Source organism: Emydura macquarii, unplaced genomic scaffold, assembly GCF_026122565.2.
Source record: "Emydura macquarii macquarii isolate MOO-44397 ecotype Brisbane River unplaced genomic scaffold, CSIRO-AGI_Emac_v2 contig_3517, whole genome shotgun sequence".
NCBI classification, from domain to species: domain Eukaryota; kingdom Metazoa; phylum Chordata; order Testudines; family Chelidae; genus Emydura; species Emydura macquarii.
Window position 1 is genome coordinate 2,733,063 of NW_027133654.1, and position 26,660 is coordinate 2,759,722.

Sequence of the window (26,660 nt, forward strand, 5' to 3'; positions counted from 1 at the left end):
GATACTGTATATTTGTCTTCAGTTTTAATCTTAATCAGTTGAGCAATGCAAATAAAATTGCTATGTTATAACCATTTAATTATCTTTCTAAAAACATAATAAGAAAATACTCTCAGAAAGCAATGTCTGTTTCTATTTCTCACTCCATTTTTACTCTGCACATCAGTACATTCTGCAGGCAGGCTTTAGCCAGCTTGATTGGATGTGTCAAATTTAAAGGTTTTTTCCCCCCAACCTGAAGAAGCTTTATTTTGTGTGCATGTTTTCCCCCAATATTTTTCTAGTTTTGGGTCATGGTACGGTGTTAACACAACTGTGATGAACTGGGAAATAACTTTTTTGTTTCATGGATATGGTACATACCTCAGTGTGTGTTTATGATGAGTACTTGTCATAGAATTAGCTGAAAAGAGGTTGTTAAAGCAACCAAGTGGGAAAGGTAAAACTATGATAGAGCAACCCACAAGACACTCAGAAAAGCAAAACCTGATGACATAACTGTTTTGCCAAGGTTAGGAAGAGAGAGATCAAAAATCACTAAGTCACTAGAGGACAGCAAGGCCTAGAAAAGGGTGGCAGTTTAGTGAACGGCCAGAAGCAACGCTGGGAGCATCAGCAAGAGCTGACAGGCTGGCAAAGGAAAACAGGGAGACAGAGAAAGCTGCTGTGAGCAGGAGAGTCTGTTTTCTCCCAGCCAGAGAAGGGAATTAGCTGGGTTGAATGGAGTTTTACAAAATCCTGGCACGGCAAGACTGATGTGTAATACCCATGGCCTTTCACTGCTTCTACCCTTTGCTCTGTGTGCTTTGTACCTTTGGGGGAATGAATAAATAACACTTTGTTTTGACGACATTGTTTCTGAGTTGCTTTAATCAACTTGCTGATCACAGGTCTGCCGAGTGAAAGGGAGGAAGCGAGGAAGGGTTTACAAGTGTCAAACTGAGTTGGGCTTGTCATGCCAACACAACTAGGAAACTGGGGGATTGATGTCTAGAGACCCAGTCCTGGAGAGGCTGGACCATATGGTTCTGCCCAGAGTGAGGGAGCACTGAAGGTGGTCTGAAGGGTTCCAAAGTGCAGTTCACCCAGTCACTGTGGCAGTTGCACCTGTTAATAAATATAATACTTACCAAAGTGAACTTTATTGTGCATTGTTTTTTGCAGGACAAAAATAATTTCAGATTCAGGTTCTCAGAACACAGACTAAAAATCATGATCTACAATAATGCCTACAGGTGCCTGCAGCCTACAAAATTATTTCGCTGGAAACGTAATACCCATCTCTATCATTCACTTCTGAGAAACTTGAGGGCTAGCCATATAAAATGTGTGTATTCCAGAAAATTCTTTACACAGCTATCAAAGCTAGAGTCAGTAAAAACACTCACTGTGTGTTGATGACGAGTCTGTCCCACTGCCCTTTAATATCATCTTCTGACGGCTGTTCTGTAATGTACAGCCCATCAAATTCCAATTTCCTTGCAACTTCTTTTTCACGCTTAAAAATAACCAGTGGAACCTGCAGTGGAAAAATAAACATATTAAAAATTAGTTTAAAAAAATCAGTGATAGCTCTGGGAGCTACTATCTTTTAAGAACAGCTAGCTGCTGGTAAAAATTGAATGCATGATTGAATGAAGGTAAACCCGCAATCAAAAGCAAAAATTACATACTGTATAGTATGTGCAATAACCTATAGTAGTCCTTCAAACAGTCAAGGATTTGACTAATACCAGTAATCTGGGTATATATAGATGAATGAAGCCCAGATCCCTTAGTACCATACAACCACTTCGCACTGCACTGTTGCAGTACTGTGGCCATTAACCCCAGCAAGGCTCATACAAATGTAAGGATTTGTATACCACACACCTTCCCTGCTTCCCTAGCACAGCAGGGTGAAAAGGGGCATGGCTAAAAAGTGCCCATGCTCTATGTCAGGCTCATCCAAGGTTGCATTAAGGCACCTGGGCTGTTCTAGACCGGTATGAGTTAAAGTAGTCCTAAGGCTGCCCCTAAAGACACAGCTGGGGAAACAGCATGCACAAGAGCAGCAACTGGCATGAAGATAATGCAAAAGACATCATTAAATTACTTCTGCACACCACCTCCTTGAGCTGTGCTCTGTGCACTTTGCCTGCACCTGAGGATCAGGACCGCAAGGCTCAGGAGGCCTTCCCTGGGACAGAACTCTCACTAATGAGCTGTGTGACATTCAAGAGAAGTGCCTCCCATTGCGACTGGATGCAACTGACAGATCTTCAAGTTCCATTTGAATGGACTTTCCTTCGAAAACTGCTATGGACAGAAAAGCATGTTCTGGCTGCACTAAAGCGTTGATTACATATGGAGTGCTTTTTTATTGGACTTTTAATTGAAAAGTGATTATATTAGGCTCCCAGCATTATGTCTGAATTACCCCAAACTCACCTTTTATTTATCCACTCAACATCAGCAACTCTGCACCTAAACCATAGCCTAGAGCTGGACAGCATTATATTGGAACAACGACGATTAAAATTATATTGTTTAATAATAAAGTGGATATTACACTCGATATAATAATTGTACTTCAAATCTTCACTGAAGACAGCTTCATAAAAGGCATTTAGTGGATTTTATTCACTCTCATTTTAACAGCAATTTCCAGACACACAACTGTCACACACACAAAAGCAATGCAATTGAGATGGAATTTATTTTTTTTAAAAGCAATGTGTCTCCACAGCCGCCACAAGCAGAGACTAGAACTGCTCCTTTTAAAGGCAATTTCTTCCATTTAGAGCATCAGGAACTGTAGGCTGTGAAAAATCATTATAGCAAACAAACAGTTATTTCAATGCTGGTTTTTTTATTTCACGTCTAGGAAGAGGATAAACATAAAAAGTTATTTTTTTAGAGACATTCCATACAGCTCTCACAGAAAAAAGAGAGCCATATTTCAAAAGCCAGGACCTGGAGATGGTACTCAGTGTGTGCCACCTGACACCCAGTCATGGAAAGCATGTTTCACTATTAGTCTCATGGAGGTATTTTAAGTGCAGGAAATCAGCCAGCTGCTAACCATTTGCTTCCACTAGGAAAGCAGATCCTATCTCTTTGGCAAAGAAAAGGTAACTGATTAAAGATAGGAAAAATAACTAGAATCCAAATAATTTTCTACTGCATAAAAACCTGTGCAAAAAGAAATGCTACTCATGTGCCTCCTTTGAGGGAACTGCTGATCTGTTGCATTCTGCTCCTGCTAGAACAAGACTGCCAGAGGTGTACAAGGGATAATAGGAAGGGCTTGTCAGAGCAACGCACACTGGAGATCAGTCAGAAACTCTAAGTCCACATACCCGTGGCAACATACACTTTCTGCTCAGCACAGCCAGCAGATATGCAATGCTGCTACTGTAATCCATCCTCCTCTAGTCATGTATATCCCCCTCTACTTGTATTTGAAAGCCACAGGTGGCAGGGCTGCATAATGTATATGGCAAATGGACATGTGTTGGGCCTATGAGAACATGTCACAAACAGGGATTCCACTTCCCTCCTATGACAGGCCTAGCTTTCTGAATGCATGTGAGGTTCATCAGATGCATAACTTATAGAGGGGAGGCCAGCAACATAGTGGCTTTTCCTGGGGGTCCCCACCCTGTTTGTGCAAAATGTCTGTGATTTTGCTCCACTCCCCACCTCACCCAGTGGAGGGACACAAAGAGTCCTAGAAAAATAAACATTGTTAAATTCTTCGATCTCTTACTTTCAAACAGTAATATCCAATGATGCAGAAAAAGGAGATAACTGTGTGTAGGATAGCCAGAATCCGCAGCGTGGGTTCCATATAGCCACTGCTTTCTTCAAGGACATAGTGCACTGTGATGATCCTATGGGAGCCACTTTCCAGGCTGTTTAACTTGGAGTTTTCATCAGCATTTACCACAGGAACTTCCTTTTCTTCTACCCCAGCAGAGGTGGAGACCTGTTCAAATCACTTACAATCAGGGGGACAGCTATTCATTTGATGGGAGTTTTGCATTTTTGCAGGCTATGTACTATAAATCACAAGCGACAAACCCAGGATGATGTAAAAAGGGAGGGAACTTTTTGTGAAGAAATCTCGACTAGAAATTCCTTGCAGAGATCCCTTCATTTTGTTCCACTGGAATAGCTGCCATCTGCTCACCATAGAAAAGCTGCCCCAAACTTGCCAGATCACTTGGGATCCATGGGAGGCCATGGCCATCTTGGTGGAGACCCAGTGACACACATGCACTGCAGCTCTGACCACCCCTACACTGAATCCCTGGTAGCACAGCTCTGCCAGACATTCATCTAGATATGGCAGCTTCCAGGGACCTGAGAGAGTCATCAGTCGACAAGTGAATTTAGCCTGGAGCAGCATTAACTGAATATCTCTGCAGGACTGATTTATGTGCTCCCTCCACAAATTGCTCTCCCTATGTTCCTGCCGTCTCTGGACTATGCCGACCATCTGGTGCAGGGTCTGGTGAGGAGAGGGATTGTGCTGTGAGACTGTCTTCTGCAAAAAGGAAGGTGGAAACCCCCAGTGTGCAGACCCACCAGGCACTAATTAGCCATGTGTCTTATTTAATTTGACTATTTAAATGGCTAATGCTTTCCTACCATGCCTCTGTGTAGAGAGGTCAGGCATAGAGATTTTTGGTATGTGTGGAGTGTTTTATATAAGATTCTCTCCTTTTTCAGAATTGCAATGATGGAAAAATACTAATCAAAATTGTAATAGCGGTATAGCCTTATCGAGATAAGCACTCAATATATTTGAAATATTAAGCAGACCCTTAATCCACTGGGCTAGTCAATCTTTAGCTAGTTTTAATGGGAATTTAGAGTGTTACTCTGGCTACGCAGTCTCCCATATTTTTCACATTCATGCAAATATGCAGCAGAAGGGTTGATTAGTAATAATGCAACAAATTTACCTTATAGAAGAGCAGGATGAAGTTGATGGCAAAAGCAACAAACAAAGCCAACATCCTCATGTTATAAAAATTACGAGCAAAATAGTTCTGAAAATAAAAGTAAAAATTACAATCTGTTTATCTATAAGTTATTTTATATATGTGATTTAGTCAACTTTGGGGAACTCATAAAAAATACTTTTAAGAACCTTTTGTTATTAAACTTATTCAAAGTACCCAAACCTAGAAAGCTTGAAGAGTTTTACTATTAAAAACCATCACATAAGAACATCTCTTCCCACAATCTCCTCCAAAAATTGCTTGCATATTTACCAAGGTTTTCAATTAGAGTGTCAGAACCATAAAACCAATCTGAATTTGGAACCAAATCTCAGACTTTGTGAGGAATGGAAAGCTTGGATAACTCAGTCTTGTAATTATTTTTCATGTTTTTATGCCATTGCATTTTCTAGTTCCAGTTGCAACAGGATTGAAAGTGGAAGTATGGGAAATCCCATGGAAATCCTGTTCCCATAAGATATCTAACCCAAGTCTGTAGACTGAAGTGACTTGAATATTTCATATTAGATGCACATCTGAAACAACTTGTATCCTAATGAAATCTTTTGAATCTTAGCTAATTTTTAAAACTTCCACAGCTGCTGCCATTATCTGTCTCTCTATAGAAAAAAATGACAGTAAAAGAACGCTAAAGGCTGCAAAGTGAATCACTCATTGAATCAAGGAAAGTTGAAGATAAGGCTGTATGCATAATCCTAACTCTACCCCCTTTTGTGAATGCATTACAATGTACAAGATGGCATAAATAGGTGTCTAAATTTTTTGGGAAAAATTGTATTATTTGAGAAACATGCTACTTTAATTAGTCTTATTTTCCATAGATATGGGCTTTCAAACTACAGTTTAAAAAAATAAGTCAGTATTTCATGCAAAATGTATGACATCTCTCTTTACATGGATTTATATATGTAGCATGCTATGAAATTTTATACTAAGTATTGGGTCTTCAAAAATTCTTTAAATGGATTTGTGACATGTCTAATAAATCTCTCTCAGTGAAGGTAAAATTCTGCAGTCCCTTGTGCTTCTGTGAAAGGTCTCACATACATATGATTGTCCTGGGGGCTAGAAAACAGAGAGGCTGTGAAAGGTGACTCTGCAGACCCTTGAGCACCAGGGCCTCAGCGGTCGCTTTTTACAGGAGTATGTGTGGTGGGGTTGTCATGAAGGTAGATGCAGAGCCAATGAATCTGAGAGCTGCTTGGATCCATGACTGCCTGGGAGAGGGCAGAGGAGACCTGATATACCTTGTGGAAGTTGTCATGGAGAGCCTCTGCAGCCACTAACACAGGTCTGAGACCAAGATTCCATTCTTCAGCCCTGTGCCTTCCAAGCATAGAGCAAAGCCTCTTAATGTGGATTATTATTCAGTGCCTCTTAGGCCAGAGACAAATGTAATTTACCTGTGAGCGAGGATGCTGCCATGCTTCTGAGCTCACCAAATATTGCTCTCAGTTTCTGAGATCTCTCTACCCTTGTTTTCCCCTTCATAGATTCATAGATTCCAAAGCCAGAAGAGACCACTGTGATCACCTAGTCTGACCTCTTGTGTAACATCGGCCATAGAACTTCCCCCCAATAATTCCTTTTGAACTCCATCATTAAAAAAAAAAAAATCTCATCTTGATTTAGAAATTGCCAGTGATGGAGACCACGAATTTTGGTAAATTCTTCCAGTGGTTCATTATCCACACAGCAGCCTTGCACTGCTTACTAATAGGACTTGCAATGCATTGCAGCTGTGAACCTTTTGTGACAAATTATTTTTGAAGAAAACACAAAATATTTCCATCCCTTAAAAATATGATATGTGTGAGTGTCCATTCCAGCCACATAACTCCACATTTGCATTCACAAATTGGGTAACTGCATGTATAAATACCAGTTCATGCGCACACACAAAAAAAGTAATGGTTTAGTGATTATAAAGAGTGTACATGCTTATCTGAATGCACGCATTGTGCCCAGCTTTGAAGATGGCTCTTAATGTTTTTCTAAAAAAAGGATCAGCTTGCCTAGCACGTTGGTATTTTCACTGTTATTTTGTTTTCATGCATTTTTGGGGGGTGGATTGAGGGCAGAGAATGAGTGAAGGTTGCTATAGCTTTTTCAGATGCACAGACATTTTCTCCAGGGCTTTATAACAAGTTCCTAGTACACATGCTTGTCTTAACACGTAAGTACTCAGTCCAATGTAGATAACATCTTACAAGAAGTTTCTGCTGGTATGCTATGATTTTCTTCCAGAAGGCTGATTCCTGGACCTCTGGTTCTCCATATCTGTGTGCCAGAAGCTGTCTCAGCTTCTGTTTTCCTTTGTCTTCTTTGGCTTTCTCTTCCTTTTCGCCATCTTCTCCCCTGAGAAAACAAATGAACCCATAATGTGTGCTGAGTCTGTAAAGATGAACTAGAGATCTATTGTAAACTTTTTTTTTCTTTCAGATCTTTACAGTGCCACCACTTTAAGGGGGAAATCCTGTCCCCTCATGAAGCTACAGTAACCATGATTCGTGAAGGGGAGAGACATGGAATGAAGAGGAATTTTCCCTCATAGGTCACAAAGAAGTGGCAGAGATGTTCTATGGATGATACTACAGACACTGCATTGCAGTAGCCTCCCTTATGTGAGGATATTTGACTGGTGAATCCAGGTAATCATGGATCCACGTGTTCCACCCTTCCTATCCCCAAGCCCCACACAATAGTTGTGCAGTCAGCACCAGCAGAATTAAGCTCTGTAATGCACTTTGAGTGCTCTCCTTCAGCCTCATGCAGCATGACTACACCACATCTGCTGTGGCCAGGGCTCCAGAGTGCAGAGAAAGGGGCCGGATTTGCCCATAAAAGAAAATAGCTGACTGAAAATGTGAAATACATTTATGTTTTGAAACAGAATAACTGAAAAAGCACTTCCTCCTCCATTTACAAACCAAGTCTTGAATTCAGGATTCTGCATTTCCCCTTTGGCAGTTGAGGATACCACAAGCAATTACTCAAATGGAGGAAGGAACAAGAATTGACTGTTGCATTTAAAGTATCTGTGACATATCAGCTATACTAAAGAAAACACGGAATCATGAACTATGGGATGTAGTTTCGTTCTATTTTACCAGTTAAAACCAAATACTTTAATATATATTGCATTACATTTATTTGATTTTTAACTCTGTTTTTAATTCTGTTACTAATAGAAGACCTTAAACAGTGTTGGATTAGAAATCAAAAAACATCTGAAAATGTTTTCATGTTTGAAAAACTGCCAAAGTTCCTGTGAGCCCTGAACTGATTTAGGACCTGACTCTGCACTGAGCAATGTCCACAAGGAATCTTGCTAAAACTAAAACGATATTGGACTGACAACGTTTTGTCATACCTAGCAGGCTGAACCTGCAGCCAAAGATTTTGCCAAAGAGCAGTGGGGCTGGAACAATTTTTTATAGTGGGGGTGCAGAAACCAGGTATTTGGGTTGTTATTACTACTTCAAGCAAAGAGGTGAGGCAACACTCCCAACACCTCTAGTTCCAGCACCTATGCCAAAGAACGTACGCTATAAAATTGTTTGAATTGTTAAAAATTGACCTACAAAATCGTTCTCTGTAACCAGTGTGCTCAGTGTGTGCGGGGTTGAGTTTTTTGTTTCATTCTTTAAATGCTTCTAGCCACTGTTTGCGCCAAGAAAACCTTAGATATCTGGACTAAATAACGCTGGTCAAACGTTTTCTGATGGAAACTTTCTTTCCATGGGAAAATGCTGATTTGATGGAATCAAAATATTCTGTGGGAACATTTCGATTCTGTCAAAACTTTTGATGTAAACCAGGCAGGCACATGCATTGGCAAGCCCGTCTTGGTTTCCTGCCAGCCCGACTGCCAGCTGACTGGAGGGTAGGCAAGTGAACTGCTTGGCTACACAGGCTTCCAGAATACTGGACAGCCTGCCTGGTCAGGGCTCTCTTAGCTGTCCAGCTTCCTGGGCTACCTAGCTAGCCAGCTCTCCGGGGTGCCCATCTGGCAGTTGGGCTGCCTGGCTCCATAATTTACATCCAATTGAAAATGTTCATGTTCAATGTTTCGTTCCAATTCAAAAGGAAAAACATTTGGAAATGTGACATTTTTCGTGGGACAGGAATTCTGGTTCCCGCACAGCTCTAGAGCTGAAAGTAAACCAAACCAGTTTCTTTCTTAGTCAGCAGATAGCCTGGAACAATAGCTCCAGGAGGGATAATCTCCCTCTTCTTTCTTAAAGGGGTTTTCATTTTGAACCTTAAAGATACCCATTAAATATGAAGCATGATAGCTTTTGTACTACAGACTGCCAGCAAAAGCTGTTGTCCCACAGTCCCACGCTGCCTCCCAAACCTGTTCAACTGCCAAAGGCTCTAACTACTCTCCACCCAGCTGCCCAAACCTCCAGCTTCCCCTTGGTGTGTACAATGACTTCTGTGTCACACTGAACAGTGAAAACTTAGGGACAGCATAAAATGAATTGCATTCAGTCACAACCAACTGCATGCAGGGGCTACTTACATATTTAGACTTCTAGTTTTAAATTCAAATGTGCCTGTGGAATTTGCCGTTTTCTGCATCAGAATGCTACAGAAGGCGGGGTTGTTGAAGCGGAACCTAGGCCCAGTTTTTTTGTGGAGTACATGGAGCCTTGAACACAGAAGAACTCAGTTCTAAGTGATATTGGGAATTTGTCTGCTCGAGCAATCCCGCCCTGGGCTGGATCCATAGTGAAGGTAATGCTCTTAACTCTCCTGGGGAACGGAGGTAGGTAGCATGAGACACAGTGTGTGAATTCTAGCCATCAACAGACTTATCATAGAGCAGCATGATAGAGAAGGATGCCTGCTGTCCCAGATACCATGTAAATACAGTGAACACAGCTGGAACGGGGACTGGGAAGGATGGACTGGAAGAAAGGGAGACATAAGACCACCATAACCAATTTTATGCTGGTTTCACTGCACTGGGAATGTGAGGGCTCCTTTGCCAGAGGACAATGTTGAGGATGATGTGTGAAGAGCCACCTACATTCAGACATGTGAGACTTCTCTATGACACAAAAATGAAAGTGTGAGGGACTACCTGTAGAAAAAACTGATTTTCAGCAAAACAATTGACAGCTCCTTAGGAGTAAGGTCTAGGGTTATACATACTCTGCTTTTTCAGGTTCGGATTTAGTTTCTTCTTTCTCATCTTTTTCATCTTCATTCACTTTCTGCTCCTTCAATGAGTTAGATAGAAAAAAAGTCAGAGTTTTAGGCCAGAAGAGACCATTAGATCATCTAGTCTGACCTCCTCTATATCACAGGCCACCAACACCACCCAGAATCTGCACACTAAACCCAACAATCAAAATGAGACAAAAGTATTACAACCCACAGGAGACTAAAGTATTATCTCCAACAGGCAGAGAATAGGAGGGGCTGAAGTGCACTAGTGCTCCAGGCCCCGCAATGGAAGGGAAAAGATTTAGTGAGATATACCCAGATAATCCAAGCTGGTAACCCACATCACAGGCTGCAGAGGAAAGTGAAAAGCCCCCAACATCACTGCCAGTATGACATACGGAACAATTTCTTCCCAACCCCTAATATGATCATCAGTAAGACCTTCAGCACATGAGCAAGAACCAACCAGTAAAATGCCTGAGAACGAGAATGCTCGGTGTCCTCCATGTCCAATGTCCCATCTCTAGCTCTGACCATCCCTGATGCTTCAGAGGAAAGAAATTAAAAGAAAACCTCTCCCAGAGTACCCTGGATGAGGGGAATCTCTTCCTGAACCCTGAAGGTAGCTGGCTGATACCTTGAAGCATGAACTTTAGGAACATAAGACAAACCACAAACAAGCCCGGGGCTGTTAAGCTCTGCCCTCCACCAACACAAGCAACCCCATCTACAAAGACTAAGCAGTATACATATAGCCTTCAAAAACAGCTAAAAGGCAGCATAGTCACAGTGCTGAACATTAAGTTATTTTTTATTATCCAAAGCTAGATTGAGGGAAAATGGCATTTCCCTTTGAATTTACAAAAGGCACTCTGAATTTTGAATTTAAAAGTAAACCAAACATCATAGACAAGTCTGAGGGGCTGCAAGCTTGTGATTCCAGAAAGACTAAACTTTGATAATTCCGTTTTATTCTTTAAAAAGCATGCCACTCTTAAGAAAAAAACTAAAATCACACAAACATAGCTGTAAGTATTATTTCCAATCCACACATAACCAACTGATACATAGGGGATAAAATATATAGTTTTTTACCTGGACTTTTTCCTGCATCTCAGGTAATGGGAGTAAGGAAGGCGTGCTCAACAAATCACTCAGACCAGCATTTGGATTATGAGGAATCAGCTTATACTGGCCTCCTTCTCTTTTCAAGTCCAAGCCGAATATGTCTGAGAGTAAGTCGCCATCATCTGATAAAGCTGTTAGATCAGTCAGATCTTCTGCAGGTAATGCAGCTTCTGTGGGTTTCCTCTCTCCCTCTTCCCCTTCGCCACGCACTTCATCTTGAGTGGGATCTGGCATATTGGCTAAAAGTTCAGCTACCTTGATCTTCTTAGCCCCTTCTACCAAGCTCCCTCCGAGTAGCAAACTGTACATGATGCGAAAGAAGCCCCGGAAAACACTGCATGTGAAATGCAGTAGGCCCATCAAGATGCTCCAGTAGGAAGAAAATAAAGCCATGAACATGTCTTTCATGGTCATTTTCTTCATTTTCTTCATCTGCTTCTTTAGACTCTTCATGCTGAGCATTTTCATAACTGTCATTGTATTATACTTGAGGGCTATCAAAGCTGACTTGACAGTCACAAGGGAGAAGAAGCCTATTCTAAGGTCCTGTTCCTCAGGCTTATCTTTTTCATTCTCTTCTTTATTTGCTGACCTCTCATTCAAATCTGACTCAGAGATCTGGGCTGCCAGCTGCATTTCAAAGATGGTGTCCTCACAGAAATTAACAAAAAGTTCCATCTTTTCCTTCTCCCCTCCTTCGTTTACTACGTCAAAGATAAATTGCCTCTTTGACTCTTTAACCTGAGGTTTCTCCCACTGAGTCCGACTTGACTCACTTATTTCAAAGTAAACTCTCTCAATGCGCTTTGCACTACCCATGATTTCTATGCGTCCAAGGAAAGGCTGAAAATAATTCAGAACGCTATCTGCTAGCTCAAGGAACGTCTGCAAGCGGGTATCATGACGCATGTGCTCTGACAGGTTGGTCAGGAGAACAGCAACATTGAAACCAATGTCTTTGGCAGGTTCATGGAACCGTTTCACAAATTCCTCATAATCCAGAGTCTCATTCTCATCTGTCTCAGCACAAGAAAGTAGAAACTCAGTTTCAGACTGGGTGTAGTGTTTATGGCTTTCCATTGCCTTTTGAAAGTCCCTCTTTGAAATTACACCCTTAGCATCAGGGTCATATTCCTTGAATGCATCAGACGAAGTTAAATCCTTCAATTTTAAGAACATATCAAAAAACTTCAGAATCATCTCCACATTGTTGGAAGACTCCACTAGCATGTCAACCATCTGCTTGCCAATAGTTCCATTCACAACATTACCTAAAGATGATGACATGCAATAACATTCATTGGTGACGATGAACATTTTGGCAAATAAAAGCATTTAATAATGACTACTGAAATAATCACATGGTAAGATTTACAAATTGCTGATTGATCTTGCTGCATGCAAGTCTTCAGCATAAAACTATACAAGTTAACATTTAAAAATACTATAATAAATCAAGATCTATGAGGAAAGATTGAAAAATTGGTTTTGTTTAGTCTGGAGAAGACAAGACTCAGGTGGGGACATGACGACAGGTTTCAAGTACATAAAAGGTTGTTAACAAGGAGGAGGGTGAAAATTTGTTCCCATTAACCTCTGAGGATAGGACAAGAAGCAATGGACTTAAAATTGTACTAAGGGAGGTTTACGCTAAACATTAGGAAAACATTTCTAACTGTGAGGGCAGTGAAGCATTGGAACAAACTGCCTAGGCAAGTTGTGGAATCTCCATTACGGGAGGTTTTTAAAAAGATATTAAACTAACACCTACCCGGAATGTTTTAGTTATTACATAGTTTTACTTTGAGTGCAAGGGACTGAACTAGATGACCAGTCAAGGTCCCTTCCAGTCCTACACTTCTATGATTCTATGGAGATGCAAGAGCGGAAGTAATTATAAGCATTGCTTTTGAAAGAAGGGGATAAATGTCAGGACACACAGCTGAGACTTCTTTCACATTTAATAGAGTGCTGAACGGGAGATGGAATTTAGGAGTGACATTGAAACTCTTCTTGCCACTGTTCTGAGGAGCTTATATATGCGATGTAGATGAGGCCCTCTAGTTTTGAGGGAGAAAATAAGTATCTTTGGGACCATCTTTGTTTACACAATGCCTAGCACAATGGTGTCCTGGCCCTTGACTGGAGGTCTCAGGGGCCACTGCATATCAAATAAATCATCATCATCTATTACAATGGCCACAAGCTACTGGGTGAAGTTGAGGTTCAATGATAGCAGTTGCAAATGTTAAACAGGACAATCCCCCAGAGCTAGCGTGGACCTACCCCGGTGAAATCAAAGCCCATTCTTTCATGGTTAAAGTAATTGCCAGTATAAAAAAGTGTGATGTTACATGCAGCACATTGAAGTTGCTAATGCACTGTAAATAAAACAACTGATAAATAGTGAAGCTTCCTTTGGTAGTAAGAACCTTAGATTCTAGCTTCACCAGCAAACAGCATTTCATTTGAACCAAAATAGAAGGCAAACTCATGGAAATAAGTAAATCTTTTTAATAATTCAAACTGAGCTGGCCTGTCCATAATTAACACTAATTTAATTCATTCTTACATTATCGTTCACCATGTAAATTATAGTTGTTATGATAATTCCCATGAGAATTTAAGGGTCAACAGCTCTTCTAATAATAAACAAATTAACTATAAAATATTAAAAGAGGAAGAGAGACTGGTTTTGCTGTGAAAAAAAAGTGCAGAGGAAAAGACAGGGTTATAATACTTGCAAAATACAATTTTAAAATAAATTGAAATTACCTTCCAGCATAGACAGCAACATGACCACCATATCCTTCTGAAGATCCATTAATTCTTTCAGTAATTCAATTTGACTGGAATCCTGCAAACATGAATACACTGTAAGTAAGACTATCTTGGGCCAATATTTCTATCAACCTCAACGCAGCCTCTGATCTTGCATGCATATATTTTGCACAAATAGGAACTTGCACTTGCAAAACAGGAATTTATATATCTAACTACCAACTTGCACTTGCATTTGTGTGTGCACATATATGTTTCATTTAGGGAAAATCAGACTGAGAAGCTGAGAGGCCATTAGTGAATTTGGCCCTTTATATCAGAACTGGAAATGAAATGAAAACACATTTATCTAACTACTTGCTCTCATACAGTAGCAAAACACATACACATACACACACTTATTTGTTTAGAAGAAACAGCAATTTAATACAGCCATAGTGCAAGTTGAGCCACTATGGAGAATAAAGAAAAGAAAAACATTGCTGATAGTATCTGGGTGTATCAGAGTTGAAAAGATGATGGCTATGTAACATTTTATGTCTGCTAAACTGACGTAAGCATTGAGATGATCAGATTCCCACCCACACCGCCATAGGAAAAGTGTCATAACAACAATAGCATTGGGGTATAAAAAGCTCAAACAACAAGACAACAAAAGAAGTGACAGATCAGTTACAGTTTGGAATTTTACTTCTTTTTATAAGAGGTAAAACAAAGTTACTAAACTTCAATTGCGTAAAACTTTGTCAATTTTTAACCATTTAATCTGAAATTCTCCATGTCTGTTTAGTGCCTCAGGCATATTTCTCTTACAGTTTCACCTACAAAAGTTCAGTTGTTTCTGAGTACAAAGTTAGGGAAAATACGTAGTTTTGCTGATGTTAAAATCTATTGCCTACTATTCTTTGAAGAGCTCTAGTGCCTCCATGATTTTCAGCAAAGATTTAACATTTGACAGGGGAATGCTCCTGGCATCAGAGAGGTACCATTTGCCAACCTCAATTAAATCTACCCAGATTTAGTCAATTTATAAGACTCTACAAATCAGTGTTTGCACTTATTAAAAGTTTGCTCTGACAATACCTGACCATCCCATCTGCATTTGGCATGTTCAAAGCCTCACAGATCTCCCTAAATGCCAACTATACTGAGATAATGAACATGCTCCCAGGCCCCAAGAGCTTGAGCTCCAAATGGGAAAAAGATTCATTGCCACTGCCCACCACTCCTGTAGACAGCAGGAGACCACCTGGTCTAATCTATTCATTAGTATTAATAATTCTATGAACTTCCTGGTCCTGTTATTGAGCAACGCCACATAGCTGTCTTAGGAGGCAGGCAAATAGTCTCTCCTTTTCCAGATGTGAGAATACAAACCTGTTATTGCAAACCCAAGTCTCATCCATAGCCATACCACCCTTCATAATGAATGTGACAAACCCAATGTGCTTAGTTGTGCTGTCTCTAACCACTAGACCCCATTTCCTTCCCGAGCCAGGAACAGGAATCATGAATTCCAGCATCCACACTACTGTCTAGCAAAGAGTTGGCAAAGTGTGTGTCAAGTCCTCTCTAGCAGCTGATCCACATACAAAATAAGAAGATATTACTGCTATCTGTCACTCCTTTAGCTCAAGTGGTAAAGCTCTATGCTGTGGATCCAAAGGTCCTAAATTCAAGCCCTGCTGATAACTCATGCTGAGGGTCAATATGGTTCCATATGATGGAGTATCTGGGGGGAGAGTCAGATTTCTTTTTATAGTCTATGAAATTACACACAAAAAACTATGTTACACAATGAACCAACCAAAAGTTAGGAAGTGCCAGAACTACGGTTGCCCGTTCAAATTTAATTCTGCCACCTCATGACGTTTTATGGCAAAATATAGTGTTCAAAATATGATCACATTTTTTTTTACCATAGGACTCCTGCCTCATTCAGTGCAAAGGATGAACAGCAAATAAAGCAGAAAGCAGAAACTTTTAAAAAAGAAAGGGATGTCTTTTCATGGTTAAAGCGCTGTACTGGGACCCAAGAGGGTTTTACTACGGGTTCTGCCACACACTTTCCACACACACATGGTTGGACAAGTCTACTTTTTCATTCTTAAGATAAGTATATTTTGGTAACCATCACAATACATGAATGCTATTTCTATGTCATATCTGTGCACCTGTATTTTTGTGTATATGTCCTCTTTATGATTTAGGAAAAGCTGCATTCGCTACAATGTCATCTGCTTTGAGAATACGCCTCTTCATGAAGAATACAAAGAACGTCTATAGAACTAAGAAACCAACCTTCACTCGACACTAAATCCCCAACTTTCATCTCTGTGGCACACAAAGACTGGATTTTTTTTAATCATACCAGAATCTAAAATAATAATAAAAATAGCCACAATCTCAGTCTTCAGAGCTCTATTAATTGAAATATTGTAAAAGTAACAACAGAGATTTAAAATAATGATTAAGGTTAAGATTCTGTCACAGGTATCTTTAGTAAAAGTCAGGGACAGGTCGCAGGCAATAAACAAAAATTTGCGGAAGCCGCAACCTGTCCCTGAGTTTTACTAAACATACCTTGGGGGAGGGGGGAAAACAGAGCTGCTGGGTCTTGCAGCTGCTCCGGCCTGCTGCTGCCACTCGGGCTGGCCACTGGTCAGCTGCTCTGCGGGTCTGGTGTTCAGTGGTGGCGGGCCCAGGCTGATCAGTTGTTTGGTGGCAGTTTGGGAGCTGACAGCTGCTCCAGCCCTGGCCCAGAAATCACGGAGATCCTGGAAAGTCACAGAACCCATGACCTCCGTGACAAAATCATATTCTTAATAATGATAACAATAACAAAAAAGTATTTCACACTTGGATGGCACCTTTAATCCAAGTACATCACATTATTTTACAAATGCGTCACCACACCTACCTGAGACAGGTAAGAAGGTACATATAACCCTGCTTTACAGATGGGGAAATTGAGGCATAGTGTGTTTGACATATCCAAAGTTACAGAGGAAGTTGGTGTCAGAACAAAGGGTTGGGTCATAAGAGTTGCTGGGTCCTTCTGTAATCATAGGGCCACGTTTCTCCTCCGTTAGTTCATACCCTATACTGTCTCAATTCTTCTGTTCTCTTAATACGAAAATAATTTGTTCTGTCAACAATTCTGTTTATCTGTAGTAAAAAGTTAGTAACTACAAAATATGAAAAAAGAGTGCATGATACCTGAGATAGTTTCATCTGCATGTGGGCAAACACGTGAAGAAAACCAACCACCGCATCCCACAGCCTGCTGTGCGCCAGACTCTGCTGGTTCCCTGTACATGGCCCCTACCATGCAGATGACAAGAAAAGGAGAATAGGTTTATATGCAAGAGAATTAATCAAACAGTAGGATAAAATTAGAAGCAGTGTACCTAAAATATTACCAGTTGATAGCTACTAAACAAGCATTTTAGGAGCTGCTAAGGAAAGCTGAAACATAAATAAGATGACCATCTTCTTGGATAACACATTCAAAATTAGTGTAGAATATTCCTACTACTGTACTGATCATTCAGATTCTTCCTTTGTTTCAAGACAAATAAGGCCACATTTTCAAAAATTCTGTATAAAGACAGAGGCACAAAATATGGAACTCAATGTTCACTGTATAGTCTCAGTTTGTACCTTTAAATTGTCATCTCTAGAGGGGCACAGATGTTTAATCTGATTGTCCTCTACTTAAACAAGCATAAATCAGGAGTAACTACGATGGGGTTCAGGTAAAATTGGTATAAGGAAGAGGTGAACCAGGACCCTTGTTTTTTGTTCAGCAAGTTTCATCTGGTGTAAAACAGAATGCTATTATAATGCCATAATAATATGTTTACAAAAAATCAGATGATGTTTCAAAAGATTATGAATGAGATATTTATTAGCACCATGAACAGAATAGTTTGGGTGCAGCTGGCCAAATCTGTCAGAGCTGTGTGCATATATTTGCATATTACCAGACTCTACTGATACTTATTCAAGCCAGTGCTATCGCAATTCACTCCTATGACCTCTAAATGAGATTTTTATAATGAGGATTTGAATGTAAATAAAAAAGTACAGTCTGTATGCTCAGTCTTTAAATAAATCCTTCCAAGAGAAATTACAACAAACAGGGCATGAATCTTCACTCACGTAGGTTTCATAGCCATGTAGGTCCATTTACTTGCAATGGACATACTCCTTGATTTACAATGGGATCAGAAACCAGCCCTATTTTTTAAACATTAATTTTTGGGATACTTTCTCAAAAATAGTCATCAGATAAAGCTACTTTTGGCTTATCAAAATTATCCCTTGGCTGGATTAACGTAATTGCTATTATTTGATATAGTGCAGTTTTAAACAATCTCCATTTTTGGGGTCGGAAAGGAATTTCCCCCCGTGTCAGATATCTTGAGGGTTTTTTGCCTCTCTCTACAGTATGGGGCATGGATCACTTGCAGGTTTAAACTAGTGTAAATGGAGGATTCTCTGTAACTTGAAGTCTTTAAACCAAGATTTGAGGAATTCAGTAACTCAGCCAGAGGTCAGGGGTCTTTTATAGGAGTGGGTGGCCAACCGTCTGTTGCCTGCAATGTGCAGGAGGTCAGACTAGATGATCATGATGGTCTCTTCTGGCTTTGAAGTCTCAGTCAGTGCACAGAATGGATGGTTCTCACAGAATGAGAGAGCTCTTCAGTTTTTTCTTATCTGTCAATGTGTGGCTCTATACTTTATTTGCTGCGCCCCTTTCAAAGCCCTGCACTCACTAAAGAATTATTAATTTCCTCAAGGGCTTTTACATGGTGCTCATCACATCCTGCCAGCAGTTTTTTCTCCTTTATTGCAAAGGGAGTCCAGGTAAAGCATGTCTCTGCAGATCTGAAACATGGCAATATGGCATGTGGAGGGAGTTTTCTCAATTAATGTATTCAGAGCTTTATAGGTTAACACCAGCACCTTAAGCTCTACCTAGAAACTGACAAGAAGCCAGAGCACTGACTGAATATGTAACATGGTGTTCCGCTTACTAAGCGGACAGCAGGGGCATGCACAGGAATTTAAACTTGAATATTTTTGGAGAGGCATGTTAAACACACAAAAAGAAAGGTTCCCGGGAACCCCCTCCACCCAGATTTTTCATGATGCCCAGCAGTGTGGAGGCAGCAGCTCCCCCCGGTGGCAGCAGCACTTTCCTTGTCCCTACAGCCCAGGGAGAGAGGAAGCAGCAAGGCGGCTGGCTGCCTGCTGAGCTCCTCCTCTCACCACTCCTGTAGCTGCTGCTTCTCCTTCCCTGGAGCTGAAGTCCCAGCACTGATGCCTGCTTTGCAGACTGCCTGCTGAGGTGAGTCAAGGGGTAGAGGCAGAGGCAATCCATAGGACTCCAGTAGCAGGTTGCAGCTGTAGGGGTGGAGGAGGTAGATTTCAGCCGGAACCAGCCACCCTGCTGCTTCCTCCCTCCACAGGTTGCAGGGACACATGGAAATTTGGGGGGAGGGAGGAAGTGCTCCTCCTTGCCCCCCACTTGTGTATGCCCCTGGCACCCAGCCATGTTCTACACTAGTTTTACTTTTCAGATAGAGTAAAGGTGAAGAATGCAAGTAGGATTCATTGCAGTAGTTCAGTCTTCAGGTGATAAAAACAAATTTTAGTGGCAAGGTTCTTGTTGGAAAGAAAAGGACACAGCCTGCTATGTACTGGGAAACAAGCAGTCTTGGTTAGCAAAAGAGGTGATAATTCATTGATACCTGGGAATCTGCTAGACTTCTAGCTTGCAGAGAAATTAACAAGTGGCTACTACACATATTTCAAAACATTATTTCTTACTAATTTAATTGATTTTTCTTTTAAATTCCATGTGGATAACAATGTAACCACTTTACCTGAATATACTCTGTGAGAGTATTGAAGACCTGTTTCGCAACTTGAATTGCTTTGGAGAAATTACGTTGTCCTTGCTCATCAATAACATCCTTCCCAGAATAATACCAGTAGAAATCACTAATTGATTCCTATAAAACAGAGGTAAAAACAATACATACAGGTCAGATATTCTGGGTCCATCAGCATTTTCATAGAGCAGACTTTGAAAGCAAGCTTAGTTGTGGCCAAAACATTTTTTTCATTCCATTCATATGGATTTTAACAAAATCTCAGAGATTTTTAGGTATCATCAACATAATGTATTTTCTCTCTCATCTCCAGTGAAACCAACAGGGAAAAAACAAAACAAAAAGCAAAAACAAAAAACCTTTTTTCTAGATTAGCAGGGCCTTTTGTTTATTTCAAGCTTCATACACACATATGGGTTCTTAAACTGAATAAATATTAGAAACGCAGTGCTGTGTGCTGTTCATCTGAACTGTGTGTCGTTAGTGTCTGTCTATACTATCTGCCTGTTACCTAGCTAAAGCAAGGAACTGCATATTCTTTGTGCACAGAATTCTTCTTTCCATCTCCCTTAACGAATGCCAGTTTAAACTTCATCAAAATGAGCTATACAATTTAAAAGGCTTTATTGTCATTATAATCACTGAGCCCCTAAAGAAATTGCATGGTGTCTCAGTAATATTGACAAGAGCAATACCAATTAAAAAAGGATTGATTTTCCACCTACTGGAATTTTTAGAAACAATAAATAAAATGCTAAAAGGAAAATTTAATTGACTAAAAAACCCAAAAAAATTAGGGAAGTGTGCAGTGATGTGGATTTTGAGACATAGGTAAAATGATGAGTATGTTTACTGTAATACATCTTTTATGTGCTTCATGCACTTGGTTCAGAAAAGGAATTAGATGTTCTGTGTTACCGTTTGATGAATTATGACAATGTGATGCTTTCATATTTAAAGAATTCTAGTTGCAGGGTTCATGTTTCTTGGATCACACCTCTTGTTTTTCAACAATTTAAAAGCAGGCAGAGGATCAACAAAGTACACATAGGCGGATAAAACCAGAGGATTTATGGGATCATGATTATCCAAGTTCTGAACTGCCTTTTTCTTCTTCAACTTTGCTTCTGAACCTCCAGACAGAACCAACAGTAGACAATCCCTTTGGACAACTAATCCCAAAGAAATGGGTTTTGGTATTCTCTCTTTAAATTGAGGCTAATTAGCACAAATTGTTCAAAGGATCAGTTGGATAGGCACCCCAGACCAGACTGAAGACATCTGTGATTAGTACTGCTGATGGAATTGGTGGATTGAAAGGTATCCCGTTCAGTCTTTTGTCCTTTAAATATCCATCAGTGTAGAGACATCAGGGAGTTCACGGGAGTAATTAGAGATGGACGCATGTCATCCATGTTTGCAGGGAAATTTGCTGCCATCCGATGTCACAACCTCCCAACAGTCCTGGGTTTCACGGGACTGTCCTGCTCTGACCACCAACCCCCTATACTCCAAGTGCAAGGTGCGGTTCTTTGATCTTCCCTTCTCTAATGTATATTCATAGCAATGTGTGTGTGTTCGCACACACACATGCACAAGTTGCTAAGTTTATGGTTATACACATAGAAAACTCCGCCACTGTACATATTTCTCCCCCTGGGAAGAGGATGAGAGAACAAGCAATATATGATAGATAAGTAGTCATGTCACTTTAAGCACTACTGGAAGTGCGGAGATACTATGCTGTTGAGCACATAAGAACCTATAAGGAATAGAATAGGATTGTGTACTTGAAATGGATTATCTCTAATATCCAGTGACCTGTGGTAATTTCACACCATGCTGCAAGGAAATTGGCCAAATGGCCACCAAAAGAAGAGGACAAAAGAGAATATGGGAAATGCATACTGTGACTGGACAACACCACAGATCACAGCCGGGCAGGTGCTGAAAACATGTGAGCAGCAGAAAATCCTGTTCTTTGTTTAAGCAGTAGTACTCATTTTTTCCATACTAGGGCCCCATTCTATCTAGCCAAGAACTCCTTCCTATTTAACAATATGGGAAGTGGTTTAAGTGTCTCATTTTAGCTTGTTGCTGCTGTGGCTGAGACTTCCGGTGTAGGGGGCACAAATGAAGTCAGATGAAGGGAATTGCCTCTGGAAACAAACAACGAACCTCCTTCTAAGGTTGGGCTATAAGTCTGGTCTCTCCATCAAAGTTTTGTTGGCTCAAACTTTCCCAACCTTGCTAACAACCTCTTGCTGTCAGAAAGAACATCTTACACCTTGGATTGAGCTTCCCAAAAGCCAGAATGTCAGTGGGGAGTGATGTCAGACATCGCTGTTCTCACCAGTATATCCGATACACCACAGGAAGCAGAGAGGGCCCAGTTGGAAACCCACAAAATCCTCAGTGGTAATGTCTTTTGCTGACATCTTCTGCTCCTCAAGGAGATGATTTAGCAAAAGAAAACCCAGTCCAAAAAGCTGGAATTGATATCAGACTATCTTAAAAAGCAGCTCCACATCACTTTATCAGTGACTCCCTAAATGGTGTCTGATGGATATGCAAGTGCAGCAGTATTGTTATGAAAGTGTAATGTACTTCTAAATATAATGTAGGTTTAGTCTACTCACAGTCAAAGCAAAATAAAACATGTGTGTGTCATTAGGCACATGGTATAGATGGAAATCATAAAAGGCAACTATCTGTATTTATTTGCAATTGATTGGTATGTAAACTGGTTTACCTGAACTCTCAGTAAGTAATCCACAGTGGAGATGATAATATTGACCGTTGTGTTGTTACCAGTTTGAGTTCTCAAATAATTCTGAAAATCTAAAAATGAGAGGATGAATTTGAGTTAAAGTTTATTTAAATCTCAAATATTTTCAGAATTATTCATTCAAATTATTCTTTGTGAAATCTATCGGTCAAAGCATGCTTTAAAGGGTTGAAACATCTTTTAAGCAACTTTCCTGTTTAAATCCATATTTAATTCAGTGAACCGTTTACCTCTTCCTGAATGATATCATTTTATTGCAGAAATCATGTAACAGCTTACAAGTTCTGATATCTGCTTTTTCCTGAGAATATATTATAGGTCTGACTTTGATCTAACTTATACCAATTTTACACCATTGTAAGTACATTAACTTTATAGGAATTACTCCTGATTTACACTTGTCTAAATGAGATCCAAATTAAGTCTTATGCCATAACTGATGAAAATGATATGAATATATTTGACAGCTAGAAACTGAAATCTTTTTTATATCACCACAAAGTATATGAGTAAGTGAACTAATATAAAAATACTTTAAAAGAAATCACTATTATTTCTTGCTCTTATATATAAAAGAACACTGTTCCTTCTTCAGTGAAGATCTCCCATATGCTCTTGGAATAACATTTAAGCCCCTCAATCACCTTCATTGACAAACTGCACTCTAAAAAGACTGTGCATCCCAAAGTACAATATGTCCACTGCAAAGGCCTCCTTTGAGATTTTCCTCTCATTTAGTGATCAGGAGTTAAAACTAGATTACGCTTTATTTTCTATTTAATATATCTTTCATATAGTTCATGCTCCAGGAGTCATCATTTTTGAGCCATTTTTTTCTCCCACTGTTCAAATGAATAAGGAAACTTGACATTTTAACTGCACATAAATATTTTTCTTTCATGTACAGTGCAGTTACTCAGAAACCTTTCATAATATTTCATTAAAACTTGCCAAGCCTTCAGTACTGATGAGCTTTTATCCCTAGTTACTATCACCTTGGCTCAGCTGACAGGCAGCCTGCCCACAAACCTGAACTGTGTCCTTCACAAAGCAACTGGAGGAAGCGGAAGAGGTCACAGGTGAATTCGTCATCCTGCATCACCTTTTCTCCTGTGGAAAGGCCAGATGGAGGTACACATTATCACAGGCTGCCAACTAACTCCCTATACCCCCATATCAAATCTCCATATTTAATCTAAAGTCACCATTAACAAACAAACAAAGAAAACAAAATGCAATTTATAGCCACTATTCTATCTGAAGCATGGCATGTGGTTGGTAGATAGATGTTATTTCTCTTTCATAAGAAAAGAGCATTTAAATTTCAAGACACAGATTTCCCCCTATAAAATGTAGCAGCATGGACTTGGCAACATTTTAGAAAAAAATCAATCATTTACACTCTGGTTTTTATTGGCATGAAGGCTGCATCATGTACAAAGATTAGTACTGGATTTACTTTGTTCCCATGTGTGCTAAAGATTGAGAAGCCTGGAAAAGTCATCAAGTATTGCAGAAAAAAGACCTTTAAAAACACATTTAAAAAAAAAGCAAAATAAGCCAACAACTTTATAGACATTCATGTTCTCAAGAAAATACTTAACCTGGGATCTCAAAGGAGTCTAAAAGACATAGGCAACCAATTTTCATGGAAAGCCAGTGGAAGTTAGGCACCTAATTCCCTTAGTTCTGGTTAACCAAAGCACTAAGTATATGCTTAAGTGTTTTTCTGAATAGGGATGTACTTGAGCTAGTCTTTAAGGGCTTTTGCTCAATTATGCCATACATCCCAGTTTTTCTATAGATAGGTGTCTATAGCTTTAAAAAATTTCCAGGATTGCTTAAGAAAAGCTGGTACCCTAACATGGTTCCCACTCAATTAATGCACCGCCAAAACTATATCAGTAGATAGAGTCACTTTGAAAGTTTAAATGTGAAAAAGGGAAGCATTAGTGGCTCTAGGAAGGATCAGGGATTAACAAAGAAGAACTGGAAGCTGGATAACGAATTGGCACAGAGGGAAGACATAATAGCAAGTAAAACTACATTGGGGGTATTAAAGGCAAATGATTTCATTATGAGGGCTTTGTACAAATATTTCAGGGACAAATGGCTTTTTGGCAAAAACTGGAAACTGAAAAACTTTTGAAAATATATACAATTTTAATGTGCAATCATTTGCTATTTGTAGATGACAGCATGAAAATAAAATACAAAAATGCAAGTAAATTGCAAAAGCACAGTATATTAGTTCTGAAAGTTGTCTTAAAAATAGGAGGCATTTGGACTGGTATCTGAACTTCCAAATCCAGTGAGATATTAAGAACATTATCCTTTTCAGTTGGTGGATAAAAGAAACAATGAGAGTTAAAATAAAAATATAAAACTTCTCACAGACTGAAAGTGCTTGAATTAGAGACAATATATATGCATATATATAATGTATAAACAGGAATATGATTGGATGTTTACTGTACATAAAAATTATGAGTGATTACAATTACAAATAGCCAATGGACTTACCAGTCCGCAGTCTGTGACTTTCAAAGTGAGAGGCTTCAGTATAATGGTAGGGTTAGGAAGCAAAACCATTTTGAAAACTAATGTGAACATTAAAAGAAGTATATAAAATCATTTCACTCTTTTCCCTGTTGGCCAGCAAGATACAGTATTTGGTGACCAAACCAAGTGTCACCAGGTATACATAAAAATGCTGCAAACATGGGGAGACAATTTTTTTTTCTCCCCCTAGTCCTTGCTGTATTCTCAGTAAAATGGTAAAAAGAAAAAAAAATACATAGTCCTCTCTGTGACAATGAATCAAATACTACAGATGATGTTTAACACTATTTGTCTTTGTGTCAGACATAAATACCAGATTTATAGCTTTTCAATGGTAGAAGATTGAAAATCCTTACAACTAATTAAATAACAAAACACAAAAATCTATCTTTGGCCGTTCTGATTAATACACACAATCAATGGGTGCCTAGAGAGGAAGTGAGGAGAAAACCAAGAGGATCCTGTACAGACAAGGAGTATATTAATCAGCACTATTACACATGGGTTCAATTCTATAAGATGCTTAAATACTTTGCTGGATTGGAATGTTCAGCATCTTGCAATATTGAGCATTTTATTTGTATAACTCAATTGGATTTCTCATGTTCTAACATGAAGTGCTTTGCTGGATCGGGGGCAGAAGGCTCAGAATCCTGCAGGACTGAAGGTTATATTTGCAAAATCTCTATTACCTTCATGGAACCTGAGCCTGCAAACACATTGCATATAACTTTACTCGCATGAGACTCCAATGACCTCAAGGGGATAACTCATTTAAGGAAAATTATTCATCCATAAGTGTTTACAGGATCAAGCCTAAAAAGGGCCTAACCACACATTTCTTGAGTGTCCAGATCTCTCTCAGATTTCAGTGGCAGTTTGGCATGAACAAAGAACACAAATCAGGACTACTAGAGGAAGACTGAAGAAAAAAATTGCGTTTATATTTTATATTTCAGTATTCCAGTAAAAATTATCTACATTACTCTTACAGTTAAAGATCGTTTCAATACTGCCTTTTTTTCCCCTTTAAAATAGAGAAGCATTTCAAATGTATTTTATTTAGGGTCCCCCTGCCTTTTTCTTCCCAAATGTTTGCCAGGTGGATATTTTCTTTTTCTCTAAAGAAACTTTTCTTTAACTCTGCCATGTGCGTAGCTAATCGCTTTCACTTGGAAAAGGGTGCAGGGGAAACTCATAAACCAAGAAGGCAATATTCTATATCTTGATGATGGGGAAGGTTCATAAAAAAATGACAGGAAGAACAAGTTCAGTAGATGCAGCAAAATTAGGATCTCAGCTGAGGAA

General features: G+C 39.6%; 1 protein-coding gene across 16 annotated transcripts in view; it reads right to left on the reverse strand.

Annotated features, from left to right (window-relative positions):
- Positions 1 to 26,660, reverse strand: part of RYR2 (ryanodine receptor 2) — a 646,139-nt gene that overhangs the window by 36,706 nt on the left and 582,773 nt on the right. For all 16 annotated transcript variants that reach the window (XM_067535799.1, XM_067535792.1, XM_067535786.1 and 13 more), the window contains 11 exons: positions 23,820 to 23,900; positions 22,755 to 22,843; positions 19,994 to 20,122; positions 17,319 to 17,423; positions 14,094 to 14,175; positions 11,286 to 12,589; positions 10,176 to 10,243; positions 7,223 to 7,370; positions 4,953 to 5,039; positions 3,752 to 3,970; positions 1,389 to 1,519 (listed from right to left, as the gene is read on the reverse strand). In XM_067535799.1, coding sequence (XP_067391900.1) covers positions 1,389 to 1,519; positions 3,752 to 3,970; positions 4,953 to 5,039; positions 7,223 to 7,370; positions 10,176 to 10,243; positions 11,286 to 12,589; positions 14,094 to 14,175; positions 17,319 to 17,423; positions 19,994 to 20,122; positions 22,755 to 22,843; positions 23,820 to 23,900 — 2,443 coding nt within the window. The remainder of the gene's footprint in view (positions 1 to 1,388; positions 1,520 to 3,751; positions 3,971 to 4,952; positions 5,040 to 7,222; positions 7,371 to 10,175; positions 10,244 to 11,285; positions 12,590 to 14,093; positions 14,176 to 17,318; positions 17,424 to 19,993; positions 20,123 to 22,754; positions 22,844 to 23,819; positions 23,901 to 26,660) is intronic.